General features: G+C 39.8%; 2 protein-coding genes across 2 annotated transcripts in view; one reads left to right on the forward strand and one right to left on the reverse strand.

Moving 5' to 3' along the window:
• Window positions 1-3,112, reverse strand: part of LOC121729874 — a 73,631-nt gene extending 70,519 nt beyond the window's left edge. The window contains exon 1 of the mRNA XM_042118545.1: window positions 2,660-3,112. Coding sequence (XP_041974479.1) covers window positions 2,660-3,112 — 453 coding nt within the window. The remainder of the gene's footprint in view (window positions 1-2,659) is intronic.
• A 2,776-nt stretch (window positions 3,113-5,888) lies between these two features.
• On the forward strand, window positions 5,889-12,121 carry LOC121729880 (lipopolysaccharide-induced tumor necrosis factor-alpha factor homolog). The gene is made up of 3 exons (XM_042118553.1): window positions 5,889-6,081; window positions 8,957-9,230; window positions 11,719-12,121. The coding sequence occupies exons 1-3, from the start codon at window positions 6,069-6,071 to the stop codon at window positions 11,822-11,824; spliced, it is 393 nt and encodes a 130-aa protein (XP_041974487.1). The 5' UTR covers window positions 5,889-6,068; the 3' UTR covers window positions 11,825-12,121.
• Window positions 12,122-12,135: the final 14 nt, after the last annotated feature.

The raw sequence follows: 12,135 nt of genomic DNA on the forward strand, positions 1-12,135 counted from the left end.
TGGTTTAAGGCATAATCATATAATGTCTCAAATAGCTTTAGAAAAAAACCAAAAAAAAGAGAAAGGATCAAAATTATATACGTGTGCCAAAAACTTTGTATCGCTTTTGACGAAAAATGAGGAAACGTAGGTGAATGAAACTTTGCACAGTTATCCTACTAATATTATAAAGGCGAAAGTTTGTTTGGATGTATGGATGTATGGATGTTTGTTACTCTTTCACGCAAAAACTACTAAACGAATTTTAATGAAACTTTACAGTAACATAGCTTATACATCAGAATAACGGGGGAGAGAAAAATGGGGGAGGTGTTATGTTCGTTTTCTTATGTTCAACGATTACTCAGCCGTTTGTCAACCGATTTTCAAAATTTTTCTTTTGATATATAGGGTATCATATCAATTTGGTATTATATTCACAAAACTGGTGATTTGATGAAGGATCCATAAGTAATCGAGAGAACTCTTCAAAATTTATAGGGAAACAATATGTGGTGACTTCAGTTTCGTGAGAAATATTCTAAGCATATGCTACCAACAAGTAAGATTTTGCACCCAGGTATACCTGGTATACCGTGGTTTGGAAGGTGCTAAGAGAACTCCTGATTCTTTATAGATACGAGTTTGGGAGTTTCAGCGTTGTTTAAAGAACGGAAAGCATATGCTACTATGCAAATTACATTCATCATCATCATCATCATCATTACCATATTATACCATGCATCGTCCCATGGTTATGACTTATGAGCCTGTAATGACCCTGTTATTGGTACTTTTCAGTCTTATAGACCGAGACTCGAGTTTGTAAAGCGATAATCAAAAAAAATCTATAAGTACCTACCTAATATTATAAACCTGAAGAGTATGTTAAATTGCTTGAACGCGTTAATCTCAGGAACTACAGGTCCGGTTTAAAAACTTATTACAATGTTAGATAGCTCATTTATTGAGTAAGACTATAGGCTATATATTATCACGCTAAGACTAATACGACCGAAGAAACTCAGGAAAATGTGAGAAAAACAGAGGAAATATTAGAAATTACGAACTACTGGAGCAATTTTTATGGCAATATTTGGCACAGAAAATAGTAGACCAAGTGAAGGGAGTAGGGACATAAGCTATTTTTAGGGAAAATGTACGGTTTCCGTAAAATTCCTAATATACGCGGGCGAAGCCGCGCGGGACATCTAGTAGTTTATATGGTGAAGAAGTGCATCGAGCTAATATTATTTTGAAATTTTGCTTTTATCTTACATTTTTTAACAAATAAAACATTACACACACTACAACACACACACACTAGGAAAAATGGCAAGCCTACGAATCATAATTTTTTATTTGTGGTTGAAGTCTGTTGACAACATAAAGTTAATATAAGGTAAATGACTAGTAGATTAGACAGTACTAGTCATTGGAAAAAGCACAAAAACACAATATTTGTTAATGTTGCTTTAAAAATAATATCTAGTCCCATGAATAGACATAAAATGCTTTTAATCCCTATCTGTCCGTCTGTTCGTCTGTCCGTCTGTCCGTCTGTCCGTCTATCCGTCTGTCCGTCTCTCCGTTTGTCCGTCTATCCGTCTGTCCGTCTGTCCGTCTGTCCGTCTGTCCGTCTGTCCGTCTGTCCGTCTGTCCGTCTGTCCGTCTGTCCGTCTGGCGGTTTACAGACTACATCTACTTACCCCCCCTTATTAATAAACGTTGTATAAGCTTTGAATAGTTATACAATGTTTTGTCTTCTACAATCCAATTAAAAATGTCACTTGTGTGACAGGAACAAAACACTGCATAACTATTCTAAGCTTATACAATGTTTATTAATAAGGGGGACCAAGTTTAAATAGCTCTTATAGTTTCTATGAAAACGGTTTAGAGGTTAATGGTGTTTTTAACAAGATATTAATTAACGTAACGAAAACATACAGTTGTAAAGATACAACATACACGAGACGTGCCGTCTACTACTCAGGTTGTGTAATGTGTATAGATGTTTATAGTATCATTTGCATTGCGAGACAGAAATACAGGTAGAGACCTCATCTATATATCTACATAGATAGAGGCGGAAAAATGATTGCAGAAAATTAATGGTTGCTATCGCGCAATTCTTGCAAGGAATCCTTGAAAATTTTTATCGGATTTTAGAATATCAAACACGTACTCGTAATTTCAGGATATCGAATACTTAACTACATAATTATTGAGATTTTAGACGTGTCGTTAAATTAAAGTTGTATAAATGGAATTTCCCTATTACATACCAACTGTGAGCAAAATATATTATTCTGATTTTAGGAAACGTTGAGGTTAAGTCTAATTGGATCGATACACGCCTATCATCGTCTAACCAGTGACAAGGGTCACGCGGTGTGCCCATGAGGTGACTTATTATACAAGCCTCTTGCACGCCAGAATAGTGGTTTATAAATTATATCCAAAGTGCTGGAGACATAATATTAACCTAAACCGTGGCATAAAAGTGACACACACTAAACAATATCACTAGGAATACATACTATCTGATGAAGGACGGGCCGTTAGATCGTGAGTTTTCACAATATGTGAATACTATCTAGCATAGATGAATGATGATATAACAACACTACACCGCTGACGTGATATTATACTGGTCGTGCATCTCTACGACACTCACCTGGCACTCATTACACGTATGTATAGAATAGGACTGGTCGCAGTCGTAGCGCTCGAGGATGGTGGCGAAATCGCAGTGCACGCGCGCGACCATCGCGTCCAGAGCGAGGAGGTCGCGCAGCGTGCGCTCGCAGCGGTCCCCGCCCGCCAGCACCTCGGCGCGCGCGCCGCGGTCCAGCGCGGACGCGGGCGAGCGCTCGCAGCACGCGCGCAGCCGCAGCTCGGCCAGGCGACGCGCGCGGGCCCCGGCCGCCAGCGCGCACAGCGGCCGCACGTCGCGCCCCGCCAGCGTCGCGCCGCCGCCGCCGCACGCGTGCCCGCCGCCGCACTCGGCGCTCGCGCCCTCCTCCTCCAGGTCGCACGCGCTCAGCCAGGGGTTGAGGCGCGCGAGCGGACTCACGGCCAGGCCCGCGGCCGCCATCAGCAGCAGCAGCAGCAGCGGCGGCGCTCGCATGGCGGGGGCGGCGCCGCTAGCGGGGGCCGGCCCGCCGGGCGCGGCGCTGCCTCATACCGCATCGCGCATGGCGACCTACTCGCGCGGCCCGGGCCGCGGGGCCGCCGCGCGGGGTGGGCGCGCCGCCATGTCGCTCGCTCGCCGCTCGACTGACTCCCCCCGGGCGCGCATCGATCGCCCCGCGCCCCTCGCCCGCTGCGCGCGCCCCCGAAGCCGCCATCGCCGTTATGTAACCTGCGTGCGCACCCTGGATCCTGCCCGCCCACTGCCCATCACTCGCCGATGCTCCGGCGTCCTCTAGCGACGCTTTTCCGCCGATCGGAAATGTCAAGTCATGCGTGTTGTGTTTCGGCGGATGCAGAAGTCAGCTTACATAACAGATTGTTTACCAGAAGCTGGTTAAGATGGCGCTAAATTCGATCATCGAATCATACAAATTGAGATAAAATCGTGTTACACTATTTACTATTTCAAAACTCGTCAATACAAATAAATTTCGTCATTAATTGTAACAAAATTAATGATCGGTCAAGTGCGAGTGGGACTCCGCACGAAGGGTTCCGTGCCATTATAGAGCAAAATTAGGTCAAAAATTGTGCTTTTTTTATGGGAGCTGCCCAAATTTTTTTTGTATTATTATTTAATATTAAAGTACACATGATATAACTAAAGACTTTGAGAAAAATTCAAGTACCGTTATTGATATAGAGCAAAAAAGGCCAAAAAAATCACGTTTGTTGTATGGGAGCCCCCCATAAATATTAATTTTAGTTTGTTTTTAGTATTTGTTGTTATAGCGGCAACAGATATAGTTACATAATCTGTGAAAATTTCAACTCTCTGTTCTGTTACCGTTCTTGAGTTACAGCCTGGAAACAGACAGACAGACAGACGGGCAGACGGACAGACAACGAAGTCTTAGTAATAGGATCCCGTTTTTACCCTTTGGGTACGGAACCCTAAAAATAACAGGAATAAAATATGACTGTACCTTTAGTGCAATGTAAATTTGCAATTATTATCCAAGCAGCCAGCAGGAACCTATGATTTTTCGCTACATGGCTCTACGGAGTAATGCTCGTCGGGACCCGTGCATCCGTCAGCTGCAGGAGACAGGAACATCGCAGCGTTTTAGTGAGTAGGGCCGCGGCACTCAATATCTTCGCCGTGGCGAGCCTCACATATCCGCAGCGAAAGTCCCCAAACCCCAAAGACTTCTATTTATTTATTTTATTTTTTTTTATTTTCTTTATTTAGAACACATACAGTCATAATATAATAAAGCACTGTTACATAAATTATAAGACATATACAATAAAAAGACCTAAAGGTTCTTAACTTAAAATTAAATATTACAAAATATATTGGTTGAGCGTGTGTGAGGTGACGTGTATAATAATGTTACATATTATTAACATGGTTAAAATGTATAACGTTTGTATAGAAGTATGTATTTAATAGAAGTCTTTGCCAAACCCTGCGTCGAATGCGACACAGCATTTCACTGCGTTAAAAAAAACAAAAGAAACCTATGATTTTTCGCTGATTTGTCATTAGTCAAGACTCGAACTGATTAATGCTAAAGCCTTCGAGGTTTTCTATTTTCTCATAATATGCGTTATTTTTGCGTCATATATCCCTAACGGACTAAAGGTATTCCACAAGGTATTTTTACATTCAATCGCTGCATTAGCACACCGCGTGTGGCCCTAATTATCGCTAATCTGTATGCAATCAGCGTATGATCCTTTGTAAACAATCATTGTGTTCACATGACCTAACTCTTATTGCGCAGGCGTTGCACCTATTATTTTACCATTGAACTTCAAACAAACACTCACTTTATAGGGATGCATTATGTAACCAATATCCTTGTTTAGTTATTTCAGAAGTTTTCCCGCTTTTTCTTTAAACATTAATTTGAAACATTAATAATAATAGCTATGGACGCTTCACACCACGTCAGTCTGACCCCGTGGTAAGTACCTGAAGGACTTGTGTTACAGGTACCAGAACAGTGGAAATCATATATTTAAGATTTCCATAATAATATATATGATACACATAATATTTAATATAGTACAATATATATCCATGACCCAGGAACATAGAAAACTTATTGTTCCATCGGCGGTATAAGGTATTCAAACCCGCGACCCCCGGCTTTAACGCTGACCACGCGCTCAACCACTGAGCCACAGAGGCCGAATATGTTCAGTGTTTTCCTCTAACTAGATAAATAACTATTTATTTTGATAAAAAAAATGGATTGGGAAATGATCGTAATTCGTAACGCATTGTGAGAAAACCTGCGGATCGAAATTGACTTGCTTCAAGCCCCAGCCACCAGAAGTGGGATTAAGTGGACGATATAAATTATTTTGATACCGTTTGTACAAATTTGGAGTTATTTAAAACTTGTTATTTCCTGCTAAATGAGTCAGGGCCTTGAAAACTGTGATAATTAATAACATTTGTATTATTAGTATACCAACAAAATCTCCTAATATAGTAATTAAAAACCTACTTATTAAATAGTTCACTCAGACCAAATAGATAATGCCGTTACTGATGTAATAGTGCTCTCCGCAGACGGCACAGTATAGGCAATAAGAGCAAAGCAATTATATTTGTACCTAGAATCTAGATGATGAAAAACCGCCATTGTTTCGAAAAGCGGGTTGCTGCTGATGACGCAGGCGCACGTCGTGCGTCCCTCTCGCACTCACGACAAACGTTATTTCCCTCCTCCTCCCACAGCGTGAATCGTACGACCGAGTGCATTCACTCGGTATCCGCGATCGTCGTGAAGTAAACAAGTTAGTCTACTTTTACAAACGAACATAGCGATACGGACTTTACTAAGAAGAATATTTTAACAGAAGTATAAAAAACAGTTGTCTAGTTGCCAGTGACAAAGTACAGCCGAAAAAAAGTGTGCAAAAGTTTTCCAAATATGGACGCAACAAGTAAGTGAAGGTTTTTTTATTTATTTTCGCAATAAATTCTCAAACATTTCGGTTAACATTGACATAACTCGGTTGTGTATTACGTGATTATGGATGCACTTTAAACTTGGAATTTCGATACCTACTCGTTTTACCAGATTAAAAAAGTTAAGTGCTAATTAGGTACCGTCAGTTTCATAATCATTTCAAATATCAGAAAGGTCAATAAGTTGAGGGACACGTTTCTTAATAACGTCACAGTCTATGGAACTTAGTAACGTGATGTATAATACAATAGAATAAAAATAATGGCTAAAAATACAGTATACATTACCGCTTTCAATAGTGATCGGTTAATAAAAGCAACATGGTGGAAAATTTACAGTTTCTTGGTATTTCCTTTCTCGACTGTACCTCTTAATTCTTATTTGAACAGACATAAGCAAACATGCATTAGGTACCTCCTCTTCTAAGTGCGCTATAAAGATAAATTGACATTTTAGCTATAATACTATCATTCTTTCTATATTACTATTATTATTTCTAACAATTTGGTACCAAGTACGAACCGAGTAGGTACTGATGCAATGACATTCTCCGGTTTTAGGGACCCGTCATAGATAACTAAGTCGTCATTGGTTCCATTTTCGAAATAAATATGTATTAACTATTTGCTTTAAATTTGCTTGTTCTGGTTTTTTCTGTTTCATTATTATATCTTGTATTTGCATGGTCGCATTAAGTCATCACTCATCACCCGTGCCCAGTGCATGGCAATCAGTTTACGTTTAAATAACTGTTCACATCTTTCGCATTTACTCTGACGCTGGCAACTCCTAAATGGGGAGGCTTACGCCAAAAGAAGAAGAAGAAGAACTATTATGATCGATCTACAATAAACAATGATGAACAAGTCACGATCTTAAATCTACGCATTGTAATTTTCAGAACGGTGACATCTCCTATATGTTCCAAGAATTCCGACTCATCTAAATCTAAAGCAAATTCTTATAAGGCGCTCACTGACATCATCATAGAACGTTATGGTCCACGAGGCTAGTCACAAAATTTCATACAAATGTTCTTATTCAATAGTGGTCCGACCCGACTCCGCCTAGAGCACTCAGGGACATCTCAGCTATACATTTGTGTAAGAAATTTTGAAATCGGTCCAGTAGTTATGAGATTATCGCGTTCAAACAAACAAACAAACTCTTCAGCTTTATAATTTGATCGCATCTGGTCAGCGCATCTGATGAACTTCGCCTCACTTTTTTGTTTAGGCCCTATCTTCATAGTCAACAAGCTGGAACTGAAGGTCAGGTTTTTTTTATTGCAAATATGAAATTAGTATTAGTAATAAAGGAAAGTTAGTACTAGCACTACTAGAGTACTAGCTGTTAGCAATATTGTAGCAGTCGGGAATTGATTTCGAGGACCTTGGCTTAGTCATGCTCTAATTAATGCACAAATTAATTTGTTTCGACATCGCTACGCACTATTCGCGTGATAAAATCATTGGATAGCACCCAAAGTGTCTAAACTCTAAACACACTAGGCCGAAGTTACGCAGCGTAAATTACGTCCGCAATGTCAAACGCATACAAAATACGGACGGAACACGACGGAATAGTGTGTCGTCGGCAATTTAAAATACATTGCGGGCGTAATCATGCGGAATTTACGCCGCGTAACTTCGGCCTAGTGTTTAGACACAAAGAGTCTGTCTGTTTGGGTGCTATCGCTTACTGAACTAACCGTTGTGGTGGAGTGTGGCTGCTAGCTGTAGTGTAGCTGTAGGCGGTTGTACCGTCGAAGAAATCATATCATAGGCAGTTGGAATATGTAAATTCAATGTAAGTTGCGTCTTGTTAGCTGGTTTGATCTAATTCAACCAAACTAAGTAGATCCGTCATTTGCCTATGATCAAATTCTCTAATTGTACAAAAATCGAACGTAGCATGAACATAGAATACGACCATATTGTATTCCCAGCTAAACTACCAAGGAATCTTTCTTGAGTCTCTAATGCTAAGTACTCACATACGGTTTTGCTCGATAGTTTTACTCCAAATCGAGCAATAACCACCGTGTAGACCGCAAAACTGACAGCTCGAAGGCTCGCTTCGAGCCGGCTCGATGGAATTAAATATGTCAAATATGTCATTTCCTTCGATTCGGAGTAAAACTATCGAGCAAAACCGTATGTGAGTACTTAGCATAACACCACTTTTCTTGGTTATAGGTTATAGACAATTATAATATTTTTATTTTCCAAATCCGAATTACAGTGTACTATCTGGGTTTTTACAATACCTACTAACTAGGGAGTAGTAATTAGGGTTTACGAGGTAAATTTCAGTCTGCAATTGTACCTAATTTAAGAACTCTACGATGTGTTCGCTTTGCCTAATAATAAATTATATTTTCAAAAATATTTGTAGCGGTATAGCTGGTGTCCAAACATAACAATACGTTAACATAATATTATATTTGTATTTAGATGAGGGCAAAGAGACCTTTGAATCTACTTCCGTACAGAATCCTTAATTCCGAGTTCCGACATAACAATGATATTTAAAACTTCATCATTAAAAACAAGTTCTCAGTACATATAAATGTTTCCACGGCTGAAGGTTGGCATGGCCTTACAAAAACATACAAAAACTTCTAACTATAGCAATTATAATATATTTTAATACATCAACTGCACGAAAATTGTTATTTGTGCTACAAAGTCCCTACGGCATCTCTTGCGGTAAGTTAGAGTGACAACTAATAAAACCTAGAGATAGGTATTTACAACTTAACACAAAAAATATGAATAAAAAACTTGAGAGGAATGTCAAGGAACACCCGAATTCAATTAAATAAGGACCTATTATCCTAATTTCAGTGGAGAATAAGATGGGTCTGCCGCCGCCATACGAGCCCCTGCCACCGAACCCCGCACCGCCACCCTCCTACGGATTCAGCACGGGGCCTCCCATGGAGCAGCCGCGTACTGAGGTGGTGACGTCACAGCCCCTCAACCCGGGCCCCATCGTCCTCGGCCCGGGGCCCACCGGCCTCCAGTGCCCCAAGTGCAACAAGTCCATCGTCACCAGAGTCGACTATGTGCCGAACAATAGGACCCACATCGTGTCGGCTGGATTGTGTGTTATTGCTGGGTGAGTCCGCAATCTCTCTTTCCGCTGATCTCATCTTATAAGGTATAGCTCAGTCACAATAGATCCTCAAGGGTCGCAGTGGCTACTTGACCTGCCTTCAGCACAAAAAAAATAAGGCCAAGTGCGAGTCGGACTCGCGCACGAAAGGTTCCGTACCGATACAGAGCAAAAATAGGCTAAAAATTGTGTTTTTTGTATGGGACCCCGCTTAAATTTTTAATTTATGTTAATATTATTATTTACTTAATGTTAAAGTACACATAAAAAAGAATATGTGAAAAATTCAAGTGCCTACCTCTTGCCATTATTGATATAGAGGCCGATAAAATCACGTTTGTTGTATGAGAGCCCCCCTTAAATATTAATTTTATTTTGTTTTCAGTATTTGTTGTTATAGCGGCAACAGCAATACATAATCTGTGAAAATTTCAGAAGTCTAGCTATAGCGGTTCTTGAGATACAGCCTGGAGACAGACAGACTTTTTATACGTGGGAGAGCCATGCTTCGGCACGAATGAGCCGGCTCGACCGGATAAATACCACGTTCTCACAGAAAACCGGCGTGAAACAGCGCTTGCGCTGTGTTTCGCCGAGTGAGTGAGTTTACCGGAGGCCCAATCCCCTAACCCCTACCCTATTCCCTTCCCTACCCTCAACTATTCCCTTCCCTTCCCTACCCTCCGCTATTACCCTATTCCCTCTTAAAAGGCCGGCAACGCACTTGCAGCTCTTCTGATGCTGCGAGTGTTCATGAGCGACGGAAGTTGCTTTCCATCAGGTGACCCGTTTGCTCGTTTGCCCCCTTATTTCATTTAAAAAAAAAAAGACGGACAGACAGTCGGACGAACAGACAACGAAGTCTTAGTAATAGGGTCCCGTTTTTAACCCCAAAGACAGAAAGGAAGACAAAAAAGAGGAGTGTTATTGCCCTTTGGGTACGGAACCCTAAAAAGCTATAGCTCTGCTGTCTTGCAAGGTATACGATTTTTTGATAGAGAGCAGATATTAATTATGCAATATCTTCTGTCAAACACTTGTTGCTTGTCTGTCGCAAGATTCGTTATCAACCCTGTCGCTCCCCTGCCTGACATCAGTCATGTCACGTGTGTCGCTACTCGTTGTTCATGTTTGGTTGATCTTGATGGCATCTCTTTTATATATCTACCACCATAGCAACGTTCCCGTATTCTAAAGTTACTTTCGTACTGCCAAAGCATGACCTTTTTGGCGATCATGGCTGTTTTGTACTCTTAAGTCCTGTGTCTGTAACAGTGCCGTAAATAGCCTTTTTTGCGCCCTGTGCGAGTGCGCTCTTTTTTTTTTTAGATATAATAGTATAGGGGCAATTCTATTTATAGGCCTATTTTATTTCATTCAGGGTGATAAAATAAACATGGTGTTGACTGTTGGTAGACCAATTATAATGGGTACTAAAATTTTGAAAAACAAACTTTTTTTTAAAGAACTGATATGGGAAAACAAGCAGGCGAGCCGTCTGATATCAAGTAGGCCTTTCGCCTGTTGTGATTCTATACCATCCACACTGTGCAGCAATAGGGGCGCAGTGGGAAATTATCCTGTATAAAATAATATACCTGCCTGGTCTGGCCATTTTTGCGCCCCCCAGAGTCTACGCCCTGTGCCTGGGCACCGATGGCACCGCCCTATTTACGGCACTGGTCTGTAACCGCTTTTAAGCGATCCATATGCTCGTTTCTTGGCACATTAAAAAATCGATCGTATTAAATTTTGCCTCACGTTTCACAATAGCAAAAGATAGTTGTTTTTATGTATCAAAACTATTAAATATATTTATTTAGGCCGTGATACTCATGCAAATTAACACCTTTGTGAGTATTTCCAAAGTTTGTTAGAGACAAATGCTAATAAAACATTTTTTTGTTTTACAAGCGTTTTACAAATAATATGTTAAATACTTTGCACGAGAAATCTAGAATTGCTTTAACCTATAATATAATAATTAATAACTATAATTATCATGCTCACATAGTCTAGGGTCTAGACACATCCTTGAAATATCTTGGTACGCTTGATAGATTTCATAGTTTTTCAAATTATAGGTCACTGTAATTGATAACTCTGTTTCTAATATAATGTTACTCTATATTAAAGATATTATTATCTAAATGAATAATCTTCGATTCAAGGTATAAAACTTGTTGTTTTTACAGTTGAAATATTTAATTAATGCCGAACGTAATATATTTTTGTTTCTTAAAAGTATTATCAGCTATAGCTATAGCTAAGCTAAGCTATAGCTAAGCTAAGCTTAGCATGCTCATAGTGAAAATTAAATATTGACAGATTTTAATAACAAAATGATAAATATAGATTTTCCCTTGTTAATGTAGCTCCTCTTACCTTCCTATAGTGGCCACTTGGCCAGTGGCCATGCGTGATGCGGCTGTAGTTTTATTTTATAATTTTTTATATAACACCAGGCTTATTTAACAAATGTTCATTACAGATGCTGCTGTGGGTGTTTCGTACCGTACTGCATGAAGTCGTGTAAGACTGCCAACCACTACTGCCCCAAGTGCACCGCGTACCTGGGCTCGGCCGATCCCTCCTAATTTAGTCGGGTTATACGACAGCACTGCTTAATTAAAATAATTATAATTTAGGATACATAATATTAAGAATTTGCCTAGATACATTAAATTTAGCCGGGTGTGGCGCCCCTAATATACAGGGCCGTATTTCAACTTGAAACGGAGGAGTTTGTTAATTGTACGTAATAGGTTGTTCCAATTGTATTACAGTAAACCTGTAATATTAAAACGACAATTACTTAATATTTACATAGATTTATTTTAATATTTTTGATCAGCATATTTAAATACTTATTATAATTTTTTTTATGATTTTTAATTTTATACTCGGA

Source organism: Aricia agestis, chromosome 8 (assembly GCF_905147365.1).
Source record: "Aricia agestis chromosome 8, ilAriAges1.1, whole genome shotgun sequence".
Taxonomy (NCBI): domain Eukaryota; kingdom Metazoa; phylum Arthropoda; class Insecta; order Lepidoptera; family Lycaenidae; genus Aricia; species Aricia agestis.

Bases quoted from the DNA above. Each gene is read 5' to 3' on its own strand.
- LOC121729880 (XM_042118553.1), top strand. The intron at 9,231-11,718 runs GTGAGTCCGCAA...TGTTCATTACAG, and splicing joins GGATTGTGTGTTATTGCTGG to ATGCTGCTGTGGGTGTTTCG.